Below are 23679 nucleotides of genomic sequence, written 5' to 3'. Positions count from 1 at the left end.
CTTAAAAGTTAGATATCGAGCAAGATATCAAATATGTTCTTTCCTCTTGTCAAATGTGCCTTCATAACAACCTGGAAGGACAGATTCAAACACAGAATTCTTAGAATCCCTTGAGTTCCATGCCAGAATGTGGCAGCGTGAGGAGAAATGGACCCCTGCCTCCAGGCTGCCTCTCTTCTTGTCCTACCTCCTACTCTCTCCATGAGGGGCCTTGCACACAAATTTGTGGACACTCAGTCCATGCATCCCAGCTTCAGGTACATGCTCTCCCAGCCCACAAAAAGCTGTCCCTTCAGGTCAGCCTCTGATCTGGGAGAGTACATTCCAGCAGAGCAGTCCAGAAGATAGCCCTGTAAGTGGGCTCAGGGCCATTGTCTCCGATAGCTGGAGTCTGGCCTATAAGAGGTCAGGGAGGTGATGGGTTCTAGGTGGGCACGTCTCCATAGCCCCGCAGAATCTTTGCTCCATAAGAAAAGGGAGAGTCCATATAGGGCTCCAGGTTGCCTTAGATGTATTTAACTCATTCAATCCTTACAACAATCCTATGAGGTAAGTACATTATGTCCATTTTACCAATGAGGAAACCGAGGCTTGGAGACATTAGGTAAACTGCCCAAGGCCAAAAGACTACTAAGTGCAGAGTAGGGATTACAATTTGGACAATTTGGCTCCAGAGCCTTATCTTCTGAACTGAAAGCATTTCCCCATCATACTATTCTATGATACTTTCTGTGTAACATTATTAATTCCTCCCCATAGCAGTACTGAGGAGTTATCTGTTTGACTATACAAGCGTTCAATAAAGTTGTTAGGGATCTTCATTGTTGACCATCACCTGAGCCTCCTTTACTAATAAAATGAAGGTATCTCTATGATATTTTCCAGCTCTAGAATCCTATGATTCTTAGGTAGACATGATTACAATTTCCCCTTCAGTGTAAGCTTGAACAATGTTCCAAAAAGTGTACCTGAAGTTAGCACAGAACTACTACTACTACTAGTAGTTAGTAATAAGTATTAAATTATCATTATGGGAACCTCCCTACCATTGAGATTGCCACACATCTTTAAAGTTTTGAAACACAAATTAACATCTTCTATAGGAACCTCTCATTGCTCTTACTAGGAAATACTGCAAAAATTTTAGAGGAGACACATTAATTAGCCTATAGGTTCCACTTAGGAAGAATATGTAATGATGTCAATTACGGTGATACACATCTAACAGCCAGATGTGACCCCTATTATAACTGACCTAAAACATTCAAAATGAACTGAAAAGGGCGCTTGGGTGGCTCAGTTGGTTAAGCCTCTGCCTTCGGATCTGGTCGTGATCTCAGGGTCCTGGGACTGAGTCCCATGTGGGGCTCCCTGCTCAGCGGGGAGCCTGCTTCTCCCTCTCCCTCTGCTCCTCCCCTCTACTCGTGCTCTCATTCTCTCTCTCAAATAAATAAATAACATCTTTAAAAAATGTACTCAAAGTATCGCATATATTATTAGTCATGTGACTAATTTTTCATATTTTCTCTTTGAGATTAGAGATCTCATTAGAGTTTCACTGGGGGCTTTATTAGAAAGGAACACTATAACTGAATTACTACCAGGAGCAGAAAAAAAGAATTGTACCAGGGCCCATGTTTGGACTAAGAAATATCAAATGTGTGCTGAAGTTGTAGATGTCTGTACATTGCAAGTTGGTCTGCAATTAGACTGTAAATTAGACTTTACATAAAATCATAGGTAATTACATTTGAAAGACAGACTCTGGATATCTGGGAATGCTTTTTAGAATAGGTCCTTTTCAAACATGGATTAAAGAGGCCTTTTCTTACTTGTCTGATCTAGTTCTTTCATGTTATCTTTATTGAATAAAGAATATAGAGAAACTACCTTCAGTGAAAAATCATGAAAACTTTTTATTGATTTGATCTTAGACTATAGTTAGTCTATTAGAGTTCAATAGAGCCTCCCTCTTTATCCTTTGTTAAAAATGTTTGAACAGAGGTGGGGAAAAAAACTTGAAAAGTTCTTTTCTCCATGAATGACTGGTAATTGCCCATTTCCTTTAGCTCCAGCATTTTGTACCTTCTAATGTGACATATAGTTTACACAAAATGTTTAATATTCCTATAAAGACATCAAACATAGGATAGGTTCTGGATGATAGATTAAAACCATGAACTTTAATTTAAAAATCAATCTTTTCCTCTATGAGTAATAATTTCTTCTCTAAAAATGATTGACATTTAAGGAATTACATGGAAATGCTTATGATGTATAATATACAGGAAATCAACATGCAACAACCAAATAAAATAAGTTAAACACTGATTTTATTTTTATTAGCCCTATTGAAATTTACATACTATAAAATCACCCATTTAAAGTGTACAATTCAATGGTTTTTAGCATATTCAGAGTTGTGCAACAATCATCACAATCTAATTTTATTACCTTTTTATCATCCACCCCAAAAGCCCATACCCATTAGTGGTCACACACATTTCCCACACCTACCCATACTCTGCTCGAAAGCCACTGATCTACTGTTTATATAGATTTGCCTCTTCTGAACATTCTATCTATAAATGGAATCATACATTATGTGGTCTTTTGTGATTGGCTTCTTTTGTCTAGAATTTTTTTAAAGATTTATTTATTTATTTTAGAGAGAGAGTCGGGGGGGAAGGGGGAGGAGGAGAGGGAGAGAGAAAGAATCTCAAGCAGACTCCCTGCTGAGTGCAGAGCCTGATGCAGGGCTCGAGATCATGACCTGAGCTGAAATCAAGAGTCAGACTGAACCACCTAGGCGCCCCTTGTCTAGAATATTTTTAAGGTTCCATGTTGTAGCTTGTATCAGCACTTCATTCCTTTTCGTTGAGGAATAATACTCCATTATATGGATAAACATATTTTATTTATTCATTCATCGATTGATGGACAGTTGGATTACTTCTACTTTTTGGCTAGTATGAGTAATGCTGCTATGAACATTCATGTACAAGTTTTTGTGTGGATGGATGTTACGTCTCCTGGTATATATCTAGAAGTGGAATTGCTGGGTCACATGGCGGCTCTATGCTTAACTTTTTTGAGGAACTGCCAGATTGTTTTCTAAAGTAGCTCCACCATTTTACATCTTCACTAGTAATGTATGAGGGTTCCAATTTCTTCACATTCTCTCTGAAGCTTGCAATTTTCTTTTTGATTATAGCCATTCCAGGGGTGTAAAGTGGTATCTCCTTGTGGTTTTGATTTGCAGTTTTGTAGTGGCTAATGATGTTGAGCATCTTTCAATGTCCTATTTTTAAATCTTTTACTTGGTTAAAAATGTGGACTTTAACCCCATTAGTTGATAGCTGGTAAAATATCATTGTCAATTTTTAGTAGTTCATTGCTAATGAGGTCAAGGCTGCAAGGTCTAGCTCTAAACGAATTGGTTAGCTTTTATAGAGAAAATAAATTGTGGTTAAATAGCTACACTCATATGTCCTAACTCTGTTCAGTGATCTGACAGGCCCTTGATCTTGCCACTTAAGAGGGTGTGGATGGATCAACCAAAGGGTATGTCCTAATGACTCCAAATATTATTCCAATAAAAATATAATTTATTATCAACACATATTTTAAGGGCAATGATTTATTTTTTTACTAAAAATGGTACATGCTCATTTCAAACATTTTTGAACAATCAAAAAGATACAAAGAAAAAAGCCATACATTGTCCTAAATCTCACTTTTCCAGAAAATAACCAGTTAGGTTTTGGGGAGCTATAATATTTCTAAACAGATACAGTTAGATTCAGGGCCAGATGGTTGGATGGATAGAAATAATTTCATGAGAATGGGATCATATTAGATCAGCTTTTTAAAAATAAAAAGGTATCAATTAATTTTGCCTGAGTTAACAACAAAAAGAAAAAAATCTTAAGTGAAACTGAATAATGATTAAATTGATTCAAATCTCATCTCCCATCTTTTTACCATGACTTCTCCAGTTCTGATTATTTGTTCACTTCTTGGGTGGCTGAATATCATCATCAGAAAGTTTTTTCAAAAAGGACCCATGAGTGTGATAGCAGAAACTTCTGATGAACCAACATTACTTTTCCACTTTTTAGTATAATACTCCTGATTTTAAATGTACACACTGCCCCCAAGAGTATAGTGTATAAGTCTAGCTTCCCTTCCAGCTAGATGCCCTCTAAGTTCTGGCCAGTGAGATGTAAGCAGCAGTGTTGTATGAAAATTACAGAAAATATCCTTAGAGGGGATGTGCCCATCTTCTGTTCTCCTTCCTGCTAGCTGGAATGCAAATGTAAATACTGAAGTTCATCATCTTAAATCATGATGTGGAAGATCTGTGCTGAATGTAGTATAACAACAAGACAGGAAGATTCTGGGTATCTGACTGTTTCCCAGTATCTGACTGGGTATCTGACTGCTATACCTCCAGACTTCTCATGTGAGAAATTTATTTTTATTTTTAATTTTTTTAAGTCGATTTTTATTTAAGGAATTTCGCATGTGATTCTTTCCACTGCCCATCACCTTAGTCCCTCCAAAGAATCATAACCTCCAAAACAGTCCTTTTAAAAAGAACTTTTGTTCAATCCACAGTTGTCACTGTCAGTCAGTCCACAGTTGTTTTGGTTGGGCTTCTTTGATCTCCTCTCAAATATGGACATGCTTCAAAAATTCCCCGCTCAGTCGGTTAAGCATCTGCGTTTCACTCAGGTCATGATGCTGGAGTCCCAGGATCAAGCCCCCGCATTGAGCTCCCTGCTCAGCAGGGAGTCTGCTTCTCCCTCTGCCCCTCACCCCACTCTGCTCTCTCTCTCTCACTCCCTGTCTCTCTCTCTCAAATAAATAAATAAAATCTTTTTAAAAAAGAATCTCTTAGAAAAAAATTACCCAACTGTAATCTTTGGGATTCAATTTCTTCAAGCAATTTACTTTAGGGCCCTAGAAGTCAAATTGTAGCAAGTACATTGATTGCTATTTTGGCAAATGATCTAAAATATATTATTCCTTGTTTCTGATACTGTAAAGTTTTATTTCCAGTCTACTCCATCAGCCTTGCAGAAAATGTTACAAGTCTCGTTGTCACCACTGCCATAAACCTGATGTGATGGAAACATAACTTGTGTTTCAGTAGAGCCACAAAACTTCTACATTTTTAAAATTATTTTTTATTTATTTTTAAAGATTTTATTTATTTGAGAGAGAGAGAAAGAGAGAGAGCATGAGCAGGGGAGGAGCAGAGGGAGAAGCAGACTCCCTGCTGAGCAGGGAGCTGGATGTGGGACTCCATCCCAGGACCCTGGGATCATGACCTGAGCCAAAGGCAGACGCTTAACTGACTGAGCCACCCAGGCGCCCAAAGTATTATTTATTCTTGAAGTTAAATAATTTTGTTAAGATATGCCTCCATGGAGACTATTTTATGTCATCTTTTTTTTTTTTTTTCTGGTATACATTGTACCCCTTTAATCCCAAATTCGGTTAATATGTTACTCTATTTCTGAATACTTTTTCTGTTCCATTTGTTGGCTTCTCTAATTTAAGAATACCAATGATCTGTATGTTGGATTAGCTTTGCTCTCTCAAGCATCATCTCTCTATTTGAATATCTTTTCCCTCTGCATTTCTTGTGATAATTTCCAGTGTTGTATTGTTTCTATACTGGTAATTTGATTTCCAGGCTTTCGCCCCCACCCCCCGTTGTTTCATATCTTTTCATTAGATCTGAAACTGTGTTTACATTTGATTATTTCTTTGGCTTGGATTTTCTTTTTGGTATCCATCTTTAAGCTTTTGATATTTTGAATTCATATTATAACTAAATTCTTTGGTAGAGAATCTGCTTCTTTGACATAAACTTTCTTCCAGATGGGGTTCTTCATTTATCTTTTTCACATAATGTAACTTTCTTTGAGGATTTGGTTTGCTTTGGCTATGCCCCCCTTTTTTTGTTGCTTAATGGGGCAGTTCTTTCCAAATCGTTCTGATACATTGTGTATTAATTCTTGATATTCTTCCCACTTTATCTAGGAATGAGTTGATCTTCTTAGAGCTATAGTTTGGTGGCTGTGCATTATTTTGTCCATTTTTTTTGTCCTGATATAGATATTGGAAAAGGGTGGAGTAGGGAAAAGGGTGAGATCTATTGGGATTCGGTATAGCCTCTGTAGGGGACAGGCCTTTGCTCTTTCTTGAGAGCCTATGAAATGTCCACTTCCATAAGTCCATTCCATGCAGCCAATGGTGTATCTCAGGTTCCATGTATTTTGGCTTATTCCCTTGGCTCTGCATGGGGATAATGACCTGATAATGGCAGGTCCTGGTGAAACTTATTTCTGCTTAAGACTACTGTTTTATTCTTGTCAAGGAAAAAAAAATTCAACAACTCTCCGTTATTTTAAGGATATAGTGCAAACCTCTAGGTTCAGCTCCATCCACAATCTAACCTTTCAGGCTTATGTTCCCTTTTCATCGTACATGAATTCTCTCTTGCACCAATTCTATTCAGTGTCTTTAAATCTATGTTTTCCTATATCTATCCTTTTATTCCATAGACCCATGTAGAATTTTTTTTTTTAAGATTTTATTTATTTATTTGACAGAGAGAGACAAAGCAAGAGAGAGCACAAGCAGGGGGAGTGGGAGAGGGAGAAGCAGGCTTCCCGCAGAGCAGGGAGCCCAATGCGGGGCTCGACCCCAGGACCCTGGGACCATGACCTGAGCCGAAGGCAGACGCTTAACGACTGAGCCACCCAGGCGCCCCTAGAATGTTCTTTCAATTTATCTTTATTTCAATTCTACCTATACTTCCTATTTCCTCCATGAAGTCTTTCCTGACTTATTATAACTGGAAAATCTCTTCATCTTTTGGATTCCTATATAGAATTTATTGTCTCTATACTTCATCAGCACTGTTACATGCTATGGCATTTCTGGTCATTTATATTTTTGCTTATATCTCAAATCTTTTTCAGGAATTTGTTTTTGTTTTTGGTAGTGCCCTTATCTGCATAGTGCCACCTGACATATTTGCCGATTCCTGTTCCCTTAAACATAACAGTGAAACCAATTCACACCTTCTTCATTGCTGCAGGCGACTGCTCATCCAAACTCCGGCACTTCTACTCTTCTGGAGACTTTCCTACCACTCAGAGGGCTATATTAAAGCTTGAAGTAGTTGAAGAACTAGTAAACGATTACACTGAGCTCAGAAAAGAAAGGACATGCTCCCAAAATCCTTTGTATCGTCCTTTTACAGTCTTTTAGTCACTGAGATTTTGAAATCTCTTCCCACAGGTCAGCTGTGGTCCCAGTTTGGGCTACTGGTCCCAAATGGGCTACTTCAGAATTCATAGTTCACTTTGGGCAGTTTTAGGAGGAATGCCACAGGCATCTGCGTTTGAAGGCCAAGGCTGGTTGGTTGTGGTGTGAGCGCCTTCCCATTTCCAAAATCTGGTTATCCTCAAGTAACTTGGGAGGTAGCTCCTGGGAAGGCACTGGTTCTTAGGGCAGAGGGAGACCACATCCCCCGGCATTTTTCTTAAATGTGGCAGCACCGCATTTTAACAGATTAGAACCCACCTGAACAAAATGGAAAACTGAAGTAGGAAACAAACTTGGGCTTCGGTCCGCTAGCTACAGTAACCCTCAGGGACTGGTGCAGAAGAAATTCTCGAGATGGGCCACACAAATTCTCTTTTCAACTCCACTGCTCTTAATAGATGCACACGCACGCCGGCCGCCGCCTCAGTCGCTTAGGGAATGCCAGGGCGCTGTCAAGCGGTAGCCCTTGGTGCGTCTTCCTCTGCTCAGCGGGAGAACCGCAAAACCGCGGACGCTGGTAACGGCCTCTCCTCTGCCCCCTCTGGGCGTGCGGAATTCTGGGACTTGTGGTCCAGCTCCGCGTGCTCCCCGACCCAGCTGGCATCGAAAGGACTACAATTCCCGGGATGCATCGGGGAAGGAGGGGCAACCTGGGCGGGGAGAGGGAGGGGGCGGCCCTATGCTCTGGGGCGTCGCGGTTTCCAAGCGCTGTGATCTCGCCTAGTAACCGGCCACCGCGGTTCCCGAAAGCGGCGCTGTGGCCCCGCCCCCGGAGCCCCGGCTGGAGGAAGAACCTGTCTCCCGCGGCGCCCCAGTGACGAAGCCCATCTTCGGGTGCGGGAGGCGGGGAAGGGAGGGCAGGCAGAGGATTTCTCTCCTCAGTGCGAGATCGGGACATTCTGGCGGCGCCCGCTCCGAGCAGAGGTTAGAGGCTGAGAGAGCTGGGATGCTCTGCGTACGAGGCTGGATCGGGTGTGGGAGGAAGGAGTGCAGGACACTGACAGGGAGGCAGTGCGCGCGCGTCGGGCTGTCCCTGGGGGCTGGCATCCCTCGGACCTGCGGCGGCCGCAGACCGGGATGTGTTTGCGCACGTTGCGGGGTGAGGCGGGGGTCGTCTCTGTCCCCCCACCCCTCGCCGGACTGGAGGCTAACCCTTGAGCCCAGGGGGCCCCGTAGATAGCTCAGACCTTCCTGAAGAGGGGTACACGATTTTTTTTTTTTTAACCACTTGTTAATTATTTAATTTCTTTTGGACCAGGAGCATTAGTAGGTAGCGCTTTCCTGCCTCCAACTGCACTAGTGTCTCGTTTCCTCCAATTCAGAAAAATCTTATATGACGCTTGCTGTTGGAGTTGCTGATCTGTGAGAACTGCTAAGTTCTTTATGTTGTTGTTTTTCTTTTCGGCCAAGAGAGGGTTCACGGAAGATAGGAATTTTAAATTGGAGCATCTAAAAACTGACCATTGCATATTCGCCCTGGCTTAATGGGGAAACAAAGTATTCTCTTAAATCGTATCAGCAACCGCCAGCCAGAAGCATATCATTAAGAAGATGGATATGGAGGGGAAAGGGGGGACCAGATGACAAAAAACAACACAAAGCAAAAAAACTTGGTTTAGTTTGGGGATCATTTTCTTGGGCTGGTGACTTATACAAAAAAATCTGTTTCTTTCTTCCTCTCTCTTGCATCCTGGGTATAGACTGTCAGTTTCGGATCCAACGATGGTGATGGTGATGGTGATGGCAAAGCTTACCCGGGTTCTCTGTCAAATCAAAGCTGTCACAGAATAAATCCCATTGCCTGCTGAGAAGCCCCCCCACGCACTGCAAACTTCAGTGAGCGAACTGGGTAATCACTGTTTGGATATGCAGATCCCTGATTTAAAAGGCGGGGTGACCCCCCCAAGAACCTCTCCTGGGGGCCGAAGCCCGCAGGTGCAGTGAGGCGTGCGCGTGCGAGTGCTGGCGCCCGCGAAGACGCCTTGTCCGGGGAGAGGGAGCCGGGGCGCCCGGTGGGGTCTGGCGGCCGCGCACCGGCGGCTTGTCTCCGGCGGCGGCGGCGGATGATGGTGGCGGCGGGCGCACTGGGCTGTGTCTGTGCGTCGCCGCGGAAATCAGCGCCCGGCGCTGCACACTGAGCTCTTGCAGGTCCTCCGCAGCCCGAGTCTTGGGGAGGACAGACCCGGCACGCAGGGGCCGCGCACCCGCGCGCGGGGGGGCCGGGGGGCGCGTGGGGTCGGCTTATCATGGCGGATCGGACAGCTCCCAGCTGCCAGCTCCGGCTGGAGTGGGTGTACGGGTACCGGGGTCACCAGTGCCGCAACAACCTGTACTACACGGCCGGCAAGGAGGTGGTCTACTTTGTGGCTGGGGTCGGGGTGGTTTACAACACCCGAGAGCACAGCCAAAAATTCTTCTTGGGACACAACGACGACATTATCAGGTAAGGAGGTGGCCTGGGGTCGTGGGAAGGGTTGGGTGTGGAGATTGGAAGGGTGGGGAGAAGGATGACCAAACGGGCTTTCCTGGGGTCAGATCCAGGAGCCCTCTGGAGTAAAGGATTCTCTCTGGAACTGCATGGAATTACAGAAGGGCTGCTGATGCTAAGACTAAGGCAAAGACAGGGTGGGGGGGGGTGCAGGTGGGGACGGAGAGATCTCTTTCCTCTTTATTCCTCTGGAAGGCTTTTAAATCTCTAAGGAGTTGAGTGTCCTGCTGCTTTTGGGGTGTTCTTTCCGGCTACAAGTGGAAGGATCCCGGGTAACCATGAAACACTTCTTCCTGCCCTAACTGGGTAAACGTAGGACCAATAATCTGAACGGCGGGTGTCATCTTTGGCAGGCTCCTCAGTAGGTTCCTCAACAAGCAAGAGGATTAAAAAAATCTAGCAGAAATTTTGCTACAGGTAATTTGGAATCTTCATCCCAGATGCTTTGAAACTGGAAAATTTCTGCAATGGGTGGGGAGTTTGTTCTCTAATATTTCACTTGGCAGTGTTTTAATGCCAACAACAACAACAACAACCATATTTATACACTAAACGGATGCTTCCACAACATCACTGAGGTTATAAAATGCTGGCAATTGCTGGACCACAAAATCCTACCAGTCAGACCCCGAAAGGCCAACATCTGGCAGTGGGTGGCCAAGACTGATTAGAAAAACACAGTTAGATAAATAGCCATTTTAAGGGGCCTTTCTGTTAAACAGTAGAGGGACATATTTTGATTCTTGGCCCTGTCCTGTCATCTCTGGACCAGATGCATTTTCCTCCAGCTCTTGTCAGCTGCTTATGTGATCAAACGAGGTGTGGTCCAGATGCTGTTCACAGGGAATCCCATTCATCCTTCTGCAGTTAAGGCAGATTTCCATATGGGAGCCTCACCCATGGGGCAAATGGCTTGCTGAGGATAGACTACAACTGACAGAGACCCTATTTGTGCCTTCCAAACTTGTGTGTTCATTGATGTAGAACTACTTCTATCACATTTCAGAATATTACCACTTGCGTTCTAAGTTTGCCTTTCATAATGAAATAAGTGGTTATGTGGTGTAATGCTAATGGTTTTGATTTCTCCTTGGGGAGAATGTTTAAAAGTCTTGCTTTCTTACCCCCTTCTAGTGTTGTGCTTATTCTGCAGTCCCCCCTTTTTTTCTGAGTCCTACAGTTGAAAAATTGTTACAAAATGTAAAAACTTAATATTTGAAAATACAGTAAGATATATATTTTTTAAAAAACTTGCCTTTTAGAAAATGAAGATTTTAAATATTATGAGCTCTATTATTCCCAAGATTGGGTGGAGCTGACATGTAAAACTTTCTTCCTGTCACATATGAGAAAATAGCTTTTTTCTTTGCTTCCTGATACAATGAGCGTTGTGATTGGGGCATCCCACTTGGTTCTGTCCTGGAGATTTTGCTTCTCCAGTTGCCAGGCCGCTTATGAAAGTCACAGGTGCAAATGATGAAAAGTGACTTGTGAAAAGGTTAGATGTTTAAAAATTTAAACCCATTATGTTCTTGCTTTGTCTTTCTTAATGCGGTGCTTTCCATTACACCATCTAAATAAGATGTAGCCCTTTGGGGGAACAGAGAGAGTGGCAATTAAACAGAAAATTCCCTGGGGTTAAATAATATTGTTGTGACAGCTCACTGAACTACTTTGAGGGTTTAAACTTCTAATCTTAATTTCTTTTTTCTCTAGTAGGAAAAAAAAAAGAAATGCACTGTTGAAACTGAAGGGGGGAAAAGGGTGGAGTTGCAGTAAAGTGCTGTGATGACAGGCAGCTGGACTGGTGGGAGTGTGATGATACATGGCTTAGTTAAACACTCAGATTGGAGGAAGAGGTGAATGAAGCTGTTTGTGTAACTGGTTTGCAGGAAGCCTCAAGTGATGAAAAAAAAATCACAATTTAGCTTCTGGTCTATTATGAAGGTAGTTGTGTCTTTATACTGAATTGTGGCATAGTGGTAAGCCTACCCTTGGAGACTGGACTTTACTGCTAAATTTTTCATGATGTTTGGTTGAGTCTGAGTATGTACAGGTGAGCAGAATTCTTTAATATCTGTGTATATGTCTTTGCACACAGGAATAAAGTTAAGTCCAACAGATTTAAAAACACAAACCATAGATCATTATGTAATTAAGAGCTGTAAAATTAGCCTGTATATGCTGTTATTTTGCCTTATCTTACATACATATCTTTTTCTGATAAACGCACTACACAGACCCGTTTGTTTTTAGCCTTAGTGAGACTCTTGAGTGCCATTTCTTTCATAATTTTATTCCCAGAAATATATTTGAATATTTCAGATTAATATCGTAAATTGTTGGGAATCTTTATGTATTAACTGTGGATGTGGACAGGAAAATTAGGCTCTTTTATCTTTATGAATTTCAACTTGTGTTCCTGTTAACACTACTGATTTTCCACTTAACATATTGCGGCTAGCTATTGAATGAGGAGGACTATAGCTAAGGTTTCAGTGCAAAAATGTTTTGGGTTTTCGGAAACATTATATGATTGTTCAAGCTTCTAACTCTTGATTCTGTCAAATGAGATAATGTAAGTAATTATCTATTAGCTTTTGCCTTAGCTTGAAAGCTATATTCATGGTGCATATATTTCCTACTGCTTTATTTATTGTGCTACTTTCCCCAGAATATTAACTAGAAAGCAGCCCAACAAATATTGATACCACACCACTCCATTTTATAAAACCGTGTGATCTCTGAGATCATGATGAACTTCAATAATAATGTAGGATTTGGCAGAGCTCACTGGAGCTTAGCATATGTGTCTTCCTGATTTGACAGACTATGTGTTTAAGTCAGATTTTTTAAAATGTTGATATGTGAAGCATAATGTGATTTATTGGATGTGGAGGCTTAGTTTTATTCTTTTGAATGATTTACCCTTCAGTACAGATAACAGATTAGAGGGTGATGCCTATTTTAGCCCTGATAGCCCTGTGACAGGACAGGTAAATACTAGAAGCCGTGTTTGCTCTCAGACTAACAACAGGACTCAATTCAGGCTTAAAGGCAAGGCTGGTAATAGAGACTGGAATATTTACTAACTTGGTTTCTACTGCAGGTAGCAGATCATGACACAAATGGAGTAAATGAAAAGGTCTTGAACACATTTTGCTCTCTGTCACCTCCCTTCCATTTTCAGTGACTCCATTTAAGACGTTTATCTCCTTACTCTGGAGTGGTATATTGTTTCTGACTAGTTCCCTGTCTCCATTTTCCTTTTTCTTATTTTTTCACTCTCTAGTGCAAGGAAGGTTTTTGTGCAATACTCTTTCAGGGAAGGACTTTGTATTGACTTTGACCTTGCACACACTCAGTGATGAACCCCACTGTGCTGTTTACTGGAGTCATCCGAATGAGTGGCTTGACCACTCAGGGCCTTGTTTAGTTGTGAAACGGGGATAATAATACCTCAATTGCAAATTGTAACTTTTGGAAATAATGTATGCAAATGGTTTAGACTGGGGCCTGGCCCTGAGCTGGTCTTCAATAACTGCTCTTAGTCATGGCCTTAGTGGTATTTCATTAAAAGCACAGACTTACATTGTAAACAAAACCGATTGTTCGTTGTCCACCAGCTGAAGCTCAAACTCCGTAGCTTTCCATTCCTTCTGGCCCCAACCTCCCTTATTTTCCTTTTTTTCTTTTTTAGAGTATATATTGTTTGCTTCCCACTTGCCATATGAAAACATTACTCTGTTCTTTCCTGCCTCATGCTGGAATGATTTATCAACCCTTCTCCCCAACAATGGCACAGTGGTGGATTGTCAGACAGATCTGATTTGAAACCCAGATCTGCCACCAGTTAGGTGACTTGGGGAAATTACTAAACCTCTGTGAGCCGTAGCTATCATCAGTAAAACAGTTTCTCATCTACAAATTAGAGATTTAAAGGTATCTGCCTTGCAGCTTGTGGAGATTACATACAAGGTGCCCCACAGTGTTTGGCAAATAGTAAGTGCCCACCGCAGGGGGCCTGTTTGTAGCCACGCCCTGCATGGCCCCATCTGCTTCAGCTTCACCGCTCCCATGAGACCTCACACCATCCTTAGATGAAGGCGTGCCTAGCACTCCTAAAGTTTTGCATCTTTTGTGACCACTGCTGCTCACTTAATATGTATCATTTAGTACTTTTCTTTCATTCTGAGTATTTTCATTTATAAGTGTATATAAGATCTTTGAGAATGAGAATAAATTTAATAACCAGAGCCAACATTTCTTGAGTGCAGACTCAGCACTAAATAAATGTGTGTACAGATTTATCTCATCTATCCTCTTAACAACCTCGTGACATTGGAAGTATTGTTAGCCCCAGTTTACTGGTGAGGAAACCAGGGCACAGAGCGGCTAAGAATCTTGCCCGTGGTCACTATTTAGCAGACTATAGAATGGGAATTGGAACTCAGGGCTGTCTGATTCCAAAGCCCAAAGTTATTGCTTCACTGTTTTATACTCTTTTTACTTTTCTCAGTCACTGTGGTCCCTACCACTGTGCCTTATTTCTAACCAGAACTTTGTGAGCTTCTTGCTTCTCCTAACTCTGTTTTTTTTTTTTTTTTAAGATTTTATTTATTTGAGAGAGAGAGAACGAGAGATAGAGAGCATGAGAGGGAAGAGGGTCAGAGGGAGAAGCAGACTCCCTGCTGAGCAGGGAGCCCGATGTGGGACTCGATCCCGGGACTCCAGGATCATGACCTGAGCCGAAGGCAGTCGCTTAACCAACTGAGCCACCCAGGCGCCCCCTAACTCTGTTTATCAGTCTGGTGCTTATCAGTTTATTAGGAGTATTTGAAGCTGATTACTAGAACTCAATCTAGAAGTGGAGCCATGTTCAGATTCACCTCAGGAACATTACCAGCTTTGGGACAATGATCTAAAACAATGATCTACTAGAGATATTTTTAAAAATTAAGTCTCAGTTGTGACATGGCTAAAATAATGTGGCACTGTGAATACAATTGAGCTTGCTGAATTTGAAAAGAGGGGTCTAACAGCTGTGGTTGGGTGTAGAATATTGAGTGAATGGGTTCACATGAGGGTCTGGAAATGTGATTTCATATTCTTTAGTCCCTTGACCAGTTTGAATAAGGGAAACATGGGGTAACTATAAAGAATCAAACCCATATTGAGTTGAGTACCTGTTCTTTACCAGATACTTTTATATATATATCTGTGTCATCTCATTGCATTCCCCTCTCTCCCATCTCTGAGAGGTAGTCTTCTCATTTCCCTCTGGGTGGGAGTGGCTCTGAGAGGGAAAGAGATTTAAACAAAGTCATTCAGTAGTACCATTGACTATTCATTTGATCCTGTTCATTTGCAAGAGCATGAAGTGAAAGGCTTTGATGGAAGTTTATGATCTGTTCGTAAATAATCTTATTATTGTTATTCTTATTAATAAGGTATAGTCTCTTTGGTGATTTTTAAAAAAGATTTTATTTATTCGTGAGAGAGAGAGAGAGAAACACAAGCAGGGGAGCGGCAGGTAGAGGGAGGGGCAGGCTCCCCGCAGAGGAGCCCGATGTGGGGCTCGATCCCAGGACCCCGAGATCATGACCTGAGCCGAAGGCAGATGCTTAACCGACTGAGCCACCTAGGCGTCCTTATTTGGTAATTTTTATTAAGATTTGTTTATACCCTAAATTGGGAACATTTTACTTGTTTATTCATCAGAATCGCATTTACTCTCTAGAAGGTACCAAGTGCAGGGAGTGCAGCAGTGAATAAGACCACATTCTTGCCTCCATTCTGATGGTGCAGGCCAACAATGAATGAACAAAAAGACATGGTGAATATAGATTGTAACAAATACTGAGAAGGGAATGATCATAAAGAGGAATTGGGTTGGTGGGAGCTACCTGCCATAGGATTCCAGGGCAGCTCTCTAGGGAAATGGCATTTAAGCTGAGACCAGAAGGATGAGAAGGAGCGGATAAGTGAAGACAGCATGGCAGAGGAGAGGTGACATGCAAAGACACCAGAGTGAGGAGGAATTTGGTGTGCGGAGAATTCTGGTGTAGATACCCAGAGAAAGACCAAGGTCATTGTAATTCTCATCCAGGTCATTAGTGCCTCAGGGGTCTTGGTACCATATGTCCTAGATTTCCCTGGACAGTCACAAATATTCCATTCAATTCTTGTTATAGATATATTTGTTCTTATCATATCATGGGTCTCTATTTTTAATTCAGAATATATGATCATGTTTTTATTCAGAAAAAAATGGTTACTACATAGTGGGTCATTGTTTGAAAACATTGTGCTGGAATATACTCTCTTACAAAGAATGATATTGGCCCCACAACCAGCAGTCAATCAGAATGTAGATTATACTGTGGTAAGTGAAAAACTGTTCCATGGCAGCATTTCTAAGCAGAGCTGTCCTAAGCCCTCTCCTACCCACAAGGATTTGGATCTGAACACTTTTGCAATGTAGGTAACATTCTTGCCACCAAAGAAAGGAAGCTGCTGGGAAGGCTGACTTGCTGGTTTTGCTTCTGGGACTTACTCTTCCTGAAACCACATGGAAAGCCATCCTTAAGCCACCAGACTACATATCTTCAGCAGTCAGGCTTCTTTTGTAAGTTTAACCCAAATTTGTCATATGTGGATTGATCTTAAGTGTAATTAAAGTGTTTGAGAGCAGACATTTCTTCTCACATATCATTGTTCGTAGGAGTCACCTGAGCACATGCTGAAATCTAGCTTCTGGGTCAGTAAGTCTGGTATGAGGCCTGAGAGCTCCCAAGTGATGCCAATGCTTCTGGTCACAGGCCACAGCAAGATTTTAGGGACCTCACTGGTATGTTTCAGAGCTCAGTAGACCAGTGTTTTTTTCAACCCAAATGAGATTGCCAGCTAGCGAAATAGACTTCTAATAATATATATGATCTATACATTGATTAAATTCTTAAGTTAACAGAACTAATTTTTTCATTAAGATGGTACCTAGCCCTGTGTTCTAAATGCTCCAGAAAGAACCAAGCAGGCACTGATTGGAATGAGTTACAGAGATGGTAAGCTTGTCCCCGTGAGCAGTGGAAGAGATGTCCACAGCCTTTGTGTAGACCTATGTTTTCTGGTATCTTGAGTGTATACCTGGGAGTGGACTTGCAGAATCATATGGTAACTCTGTGTTTAACTTTTTGAAGTAATGCCAAATTGTTTTCCAAAGCAATGTATAATCCTACCACCAATGTCTTGAGTGCCAACTCCTCCACAGCCTTGCCAACAATTGTTATGTTCTGTCTTTTTGATTATAGCCATCCTACTGGGTGTGAAATGGGATCTCGTTGTGATTTTGATTTGCATTTCCCTAATAACTAATAATATTGATCATCATTTCATAATTTATTGATGATTTGTATATTCTCTTTGGAGAAAATGTCTATTCAAATCCTTTGCCCACTTTTAATTGTTTTTTTATCATTGAGTTGTAAAAGTTCTTTATATATTCTGAATATAAGTCCCTTATCTGTTATTTGCAAATATTTTCTCCTATTCCATGAGTTATTTTTTCACTTTCTTAATGGTGTCCTTTGAAGCACAAAAGTTTTAAATTTTGATGATGTCCAATTTATTTCTTTATTTCTTTTGTTCCTTATACTTTTGGTGTTAAATCCAAGAAACCATTGCCTAATTTAACTCATGAAGATTTATGCCTACATTTTCTTCTAAAAGTTTTAGCTTTGACATTTAGGCAGATGATCCATTCTGAGTTAATTTTTATATATGGTGTGAGGTAGGGGGAGTCCTACTTCATTTCTTTTGCACATGGATATCTAGTTGTCCCAACACTACCTATTGAAAAGACTATTCTTTCCCTTTGAATTGTCTTGCATGTCTATAACCTTTGACTTCTCCTAGCAGAGGGCCCATTCTTCTCATTTAGAAGATACTGAATATTTGGAGACCCAGAAACTGAAACAATCATTAAAAAGATTAACTTAGAAGTAAGAGAAATCTGAGGCTTTGGTTGCTATCCTATTTGAAAAGATGGTGTTAGAAACTGTAAGGATGTGTAGATTTTTATATGTTGAAAGAATATAACCATATTTATACTTTGAGGAGCCAGTGCAGTATTTAGTAATTGCTGGGTTAGGGACAAGCAACAGTCTATACATTGGCTTTGTTTACTTCCAAAGATTCTTGCTTTTTTTTTTTTTTTAAGATTTTTTTTTAATTTATTTATTTGAGACAGAGAGAATGAGAGAGAGAGAGCACATGAGAGGGGGGAGGGTCAGAGGGAGAAGCAGACTCTCCGCCGAGCAGGGAGCCCGATGCGGGACTTGATCCAGGGACTCCTGGATCATGACCTGAGCCGAAGGCAGTCGCCCAACCAACTGAGCCACCCAGGTGCCCCCGATTCTTGCTTTTTAAAAATGAATTTCCAGGCTTTGGCCTTGCTGCTGGAGACAAAAGGGAATGCAGAGGGAATAGTCGGAGATTGTGCCCCTTGACCTCTACCCCCTTATCAGTTCATTCCTTTCTTCCCCCAGTGGGAGGCAGGCACCTGGATGACCTCAACCCAGAAGTTGAAGTATTCTTCAACTAGTTGCCCACTAGTTTTTTACCACCCCTTTCCCCATCAGCATGAAGGAGGGGAGTGGCAGGCCAGCAATAACTCCCTGAGATAAAAGAATCTTTCTCTGGACTGGCAGTACATAAATAGGTTTGGTCAGAGAATTATTCTAAAGCTATCGAGAATTATTTTAAGGCATGAGGATTCGTGTTAACTGTAGCTGCTATTTAACAGTGTCATTAAAACATGTTTCTGTGTTCATTGTGAATTGATTTTACGGGTAAGAGTAAAACAGGAGCCACAAATGACAGGATGCCTTCTAAATAAGAGATCAGTTGCAAGAAACTGAAACTTTTTCAAAGAAACACAATTAAGGAGAGGATCATAAGATGACAAGAGAATCTTTGGGAACTCTATTATAGGGAGTAGGCTGGCCTTTCAGGCATTGCACAGTTATCAGGCAGCTATTTCTTTCTCTTTCCCTACATCTTTCTCTTGTAAGAATCACAGGTTTTTACAGATTCATATCTCTGCCTCTCTCTGGATAATATATACTTTGATTTTCTATGTCTGCAGACTGGCTTCTTAACTCAGTGATCCATTTTGCACACAGTCATCCCTTTCCAAAATTCATCTCAGCCCTTAAGCACACATGACTATCCAGCTTGGTCCTACAATACCAGATGAATCGATCAGTCTTTTGCATCTTGATTCCAAATTTCCAAGAAAGAAACTCTAATTGGCTTAGCATTGGACAGGATGTCCACCCAGTCCAATCAGCTGTAGCCTGTAGGGTGAGGCCATGTTTCAGAGGGCTGCCCCTTTAAGAAAGTTTGTCTAAGATAACATCATACTCAATGGGGAAAAACTGAGAGCTTTTCCTCTAAGGTCAGGACCAAGCCAAGGATGTCCATTCTCACCACTTTTATTCAACATAGTACTGGAAGTCCTAGCCACAGCAATTAGACAACGAAAAAGAAATAAAAGGCATTCAAATTGGTAAGGAAGAAGTAAAACTTTCACTCTTTGCAGATGGCATGATACTATACATAGAAAACCCTAAAGACTCCACTAAAGAACTACTAGAACTGATAAATGAATTCAGTAAACTTGCAGGATACAAAATTAATACACAGAAATTGGTTGTGTTTCTATACACCAATAACAAAGTACCAGAAAGAGAAATTAAGAAAACAGTTCCATTTACAGTTATACCAAAAATATTAAAATACCTAGGAATAAACTTACCAAACAGGTGAAAGACCTATACTTTGAAAACTATAAAACACTGATGAAAGAAATTGAAGATGACACAAAGAAATGGAAAGACATTCCATGCTCATGGATTAGAAGGACAAATATTGTTAAAATGTCTATACTACCCAAAGCAATCTACAGATTTGATGCAATCTCTATCAAAGTATCAACAGTGTCTTTCACAGAGCTCAAACAAACAATCCTAATATTTGTATGGAACCACAAAAGACCCCAAATAGCCAAAGTAATCTTGAAAAAAACAAAACTGGAGGTACCACAATTCCAGATTTCACGTTATATTCCAAAGCTGTAGTAATCAAAACCGTATGGTACTGGCACAAAAATAGACACACAGATCAATGGAGCAAGCCCAGAAATAAACCCACAATTATATGGTCAATTAATCTTTGATAAAGGAGGCAAGAATATGCAATGAAGAAAAGACAGTCTCTTCAACAAATGGTGTTGTGAAAACTAGATAGCAGTATGCAAAAGAATGAAACATCATACACAAAAGTAAACTCAAAGTGGACTAAAGACCTACATGTGAGACCTGAAACCATAAAAAATCCTAGAAGAGAACACAGGCAGGAATTTATCTGATACTGGCTATAGCAACATTTTTCTAGATATGTCTCCTGAGGCAAGGGAAAACAAAAGCAAAAACAAATTATTGGGATTACATTAAAATAAAAAGCTTCTGCACAGCAAAGGAAACAACCAACAAAACTAGACAACAACCAACAAAACTGGATGACAACCTACTGAATGGGAGAAGATATTTGTAAATGACATATCTGATAAAGGGTTAATATCCAAAATATATAAATAACTTATACAACCCAGCACAAAAAAAACCCCAAATAATCCAATTAAAAAATGGGAGGAAGACATGAATAGACATTTCTCCAAAGAAGATGTCCAGATGACCAACAGACACATGAAAAGACGCTCAATGTGATCACTCATCATCAGGGAGATGCAAATCAAAACCACAATGAGATGTCACCTCACACCTGTCAAAATGGCTAAAATCAAAAAACACAAGAGATAAGTGTTGGTGAGGATGTGAAGAAAAAGAAACCATCGTGCACAGTTGGTGAGAATGCAAACTGGTACAGCCACTGTGATAAACAGTATGGAGGTTCCTCAAGAAATTAAAAATGGAACTACCCTATGATTGACCTAGTAATTGCACTACTGGTATTTACCCAAAGAACATGAAAGAGTAATTCAGAGGGATATGTGCACCCCTATGTTTATTGCAGCATTATTTACAATAGCCAAACTATAATAGCAGCCCAAGTGTCCATCGATAGATGAATGGATGAAGACGAGGTGGTAGAGTTATACAATGGAAATTATTCAGCCATAAAAAGAATGAAATCTTGCCATTTGTAATGATATGGATGGATCCAGAAGGTATAATGCTAAGCGAAATGAGCCAGAGAAAGGCAAATACCATATGATTTCACTCATATGTGAAATCATCAAGCAAAGGGGGAAAAAAAGAGAGAGAGAAGCAAACAAAAACAGATTAACTCTAGAGACCAAACTGATGGTTACCAGAGGGGAAGTGGGTAGGAGGATGGGTAAAATAGGTGAAGGGGATTGGGAGTACACTTACCTTGGTGAGCACTGGGTGTTGTATGCAAGTGTTGAATTACTATATTGTACACCTGAAACTAATATAACACTTGATGTTAACTACACTGGAATTAAAATAAAAAAAAAAAGAAAGATTGTCTAATAAGGGAGGTATGGGCTAAGAGAAGGAACAAATGGCAACTCTACTAGAGGAGGTAGATAAGAAGAGGAGGCAAATGATTTCTTGATAGAAAAAAAAAACAGGACAGTGATGAGAAATACTGAGTTGGGGGCTAAAAAGGTAAGGAAGGGATATTAAGAGGGCTTAACTACAAAATATTGGGGATATAACACACCATGGAATTTTCAGTTCTCATAAGAGGCCATGCCAGGGTGTCTCTGGGGGATGCTGGCCAATGGCTGGTGACCACAGCCTCGGGGAGCCAAGTGGACATCACACATTTGCCTACTGGGGTGCCAGTGCTACTATTAGGGTGTTTTCCCCCTGCCAGGGTCTGGTGGGAGAGGGAGAGGGGAGTATATGGGAAAGGGGGCTGATGCTAGCAGGCACCAGGGAGGTGGTTAGATGGCACTTACAGGAGGCTTCCTGGGACTGGTGCAGCCTGCAAGGTGATGTTGGCGGCACAGCTCTTTACCAGTTGGTGAAGAAATATTTTCATATTTTACCTGGCACAGATACTGGTGCACGTCTGTTGGACACCAGCCCTGGCTATGAGTGACATGCATGGACCCTTAGATGATTTTGTGAGGTTGGCCATCTAACAGGTGTTGAAAACGACTCTTCCTAAGGCCAGACTTAGAAGCTACCTAAGGCTCCCTATTGCACAGGATAAGGTTCAAGCTCCTTTAGCAGGGTTTCTAAGGCTTCTTACAATCTGGTTCCTGGCTCCCCCTCCATCCTGATGTCCCTCCATGTCCTTCTAACATCCTCCAGCCACATCAAACTCCTTGCAGTTCCCTGAGCCCAGTTTCATATTTTGTGTATCTTCATCCTTGCACATGCCATTTTGGCTGCCTGCAATGACCCTTCACTTCTCTGTTTGTACAGTCTCATTCTGCCTTCAATCTCGATGTAGGGTCATCTCCCCGCTAAAGCCTTACCTGACAACTCAAAGGCCTATTTTAGGCCTTTCTTGCTCTGTATGTCCAGGCCACAATGCCAGTACTTGCCTTCTGGAATCATTGAATTATGGTACGTTTGTTGACTTACCCATCTATTGACCTGATCTGAGTTCTTGAGTATGTTCCCTGGTATGGCACACGTTGTGGATTTAGTAAGTGCTTAACATATTTTTATTTGTTGTTAATTCTTCATATCGAAAATTACTTGTAAGGAGTAAGCTGTGAAATGGAGATGATATTTCTATAGGACTCATTCTATCCATACTTCGTGAAGAGAAAAATCCTGAAAATATGTTGTCAGCTGGCGTGTAAAGGCAGGATTCAGAATCTTGTTTTAAAAAAATATTCAGATGGCAATAATGACCAATTACTGCATTGCTCAAGTCAAACTCCAAATCCTATCTGGTTCGTTCCTTCTACTGTTTTCCTGATCTACAACGGAAAATCCAGCCATTGAAGACACAATGTTTTTCTTCTGAAATGTGTCCATGGATCTTATAATGAATGAAACACTTTTTTAATGACTTAAGATTTTTTGACTGTGTTAGGAGGAAAACCTTGATTCATATTCTTTTAGATTTAGGAAACATGGCGATCTTATAAGCAACTTTTGAAAATCTGAGGTAACGTTTGCAAGAAGGATGTTTGGAGAGATTGTAAAGTAACATCTGCTGGCTCTAAATGAAGCGAAGTCTTTCCTGACCCGGAAGAGTTTCACACAAAGATATAGAAGTAGGCGTTCAAGGACAGGCCTCCTGGAGAAAGTGATTTTTGAAGGATGAAGAGCAATTTGGCAGGCCAGGTGGAAAAATAGGGGAGGGGAGGAACACCAAGGAGGGAATGGCTTATGCAAAGCCTCAGGGGCCCAGGAGCCAGGTCTCCTGAAGAGAGAGTACTTGGTTCAGCACTGTGGGAGTGAGGAAGATACTGTGGGTGATGAAGCTGAGTAAGCAGCCTGGGGCTGGATTGCAAAGGGATTTACAGCTCATCCCACAAATTATGGGGACCAGTGGGAGGATTTAAACATTTAAAAAGGCCAATTTACATTTTAGGAAGATCATTAAAGGCAGAAGATTTCTACTTTCTTTATATTAACCTTTTCTTTGAGATTCTTCCCCACGCCTTTTTTCCTTCAATGCCAAACTTCTCAGAAGCAAGAGCATGGCATCCTATGGGGAATCAGGTCCTGGGGGATCTAGTCAGATGCCTGACTTTGGGCATGGTGCTTAACATGGGCCTCTTCTAAAAATGAGAGGGCTGACTCTGTGATCTCTAAGACCCTTCTAAA

At 41.2% G+C, this 23679-nt stretch overlaps 1 protein-coding gene and 1 non-coding gene across 10 annotated transcripts in view; one reads left to right on the top strand and one right to left on the bottom strand.

Moving 5' to 3' along the window:
- Positions 1–5086: 5086 nt before the first annotated feature.
- On the bottom strand, positions 5087–5210 carry LOC113938825. Its single transcript, XR_003525024.1, has one exon. It is a non-coding gene; the product is annotated as a small nucleolar RNA SNORA1 (small nucleolar RNA).
- Positions 5211–8141: 2931 nt separating this feature from the next.
- EML6 (EMAP like 6) overlaps positions 8142–23679 on the top strand; it is a 272181-nt gene continuing 256643 nt past the window's right edge. For all 9 annotated transcript variants that reach the window (XR_004820268.1, XR_004820267.1, XR_004820266.1 and 6 more), the window contains exons 1-2: positions 8142–8271; positions 9048–9790. Coding sequence is in view for 6 of the 9 variants with exons in the window: in XM_027623736.2 (XP_027479537.1) it covers positions 9594–9790 (197 nt within the window). In the remaining 3 variants the exon portion in view is untranslated. The remainder of the gene's footprint in view (positions 8272–9047; positions 9791–23679) is intronic.

The sequence above is a fragment of the Zalophus californianus genome, chromosome 8, assembly GCF_009762305.2.
Source record: "Zalophus californianus isolate mZalCal1 chromosome 8, mZalCal1.pri.v2, whole genome shotgun sequence".
NCBI classification, from domain to species: Eukaryota; Metazoa; Chordata; class Mammalia; order Carnivora; family Otariidae; genus Zalophus; species Zalophus californianus.
Note: the sequence above shows the minus strand (reverse complement) of the source record. Positions and strands in the feature narration are given on the sequence as shown.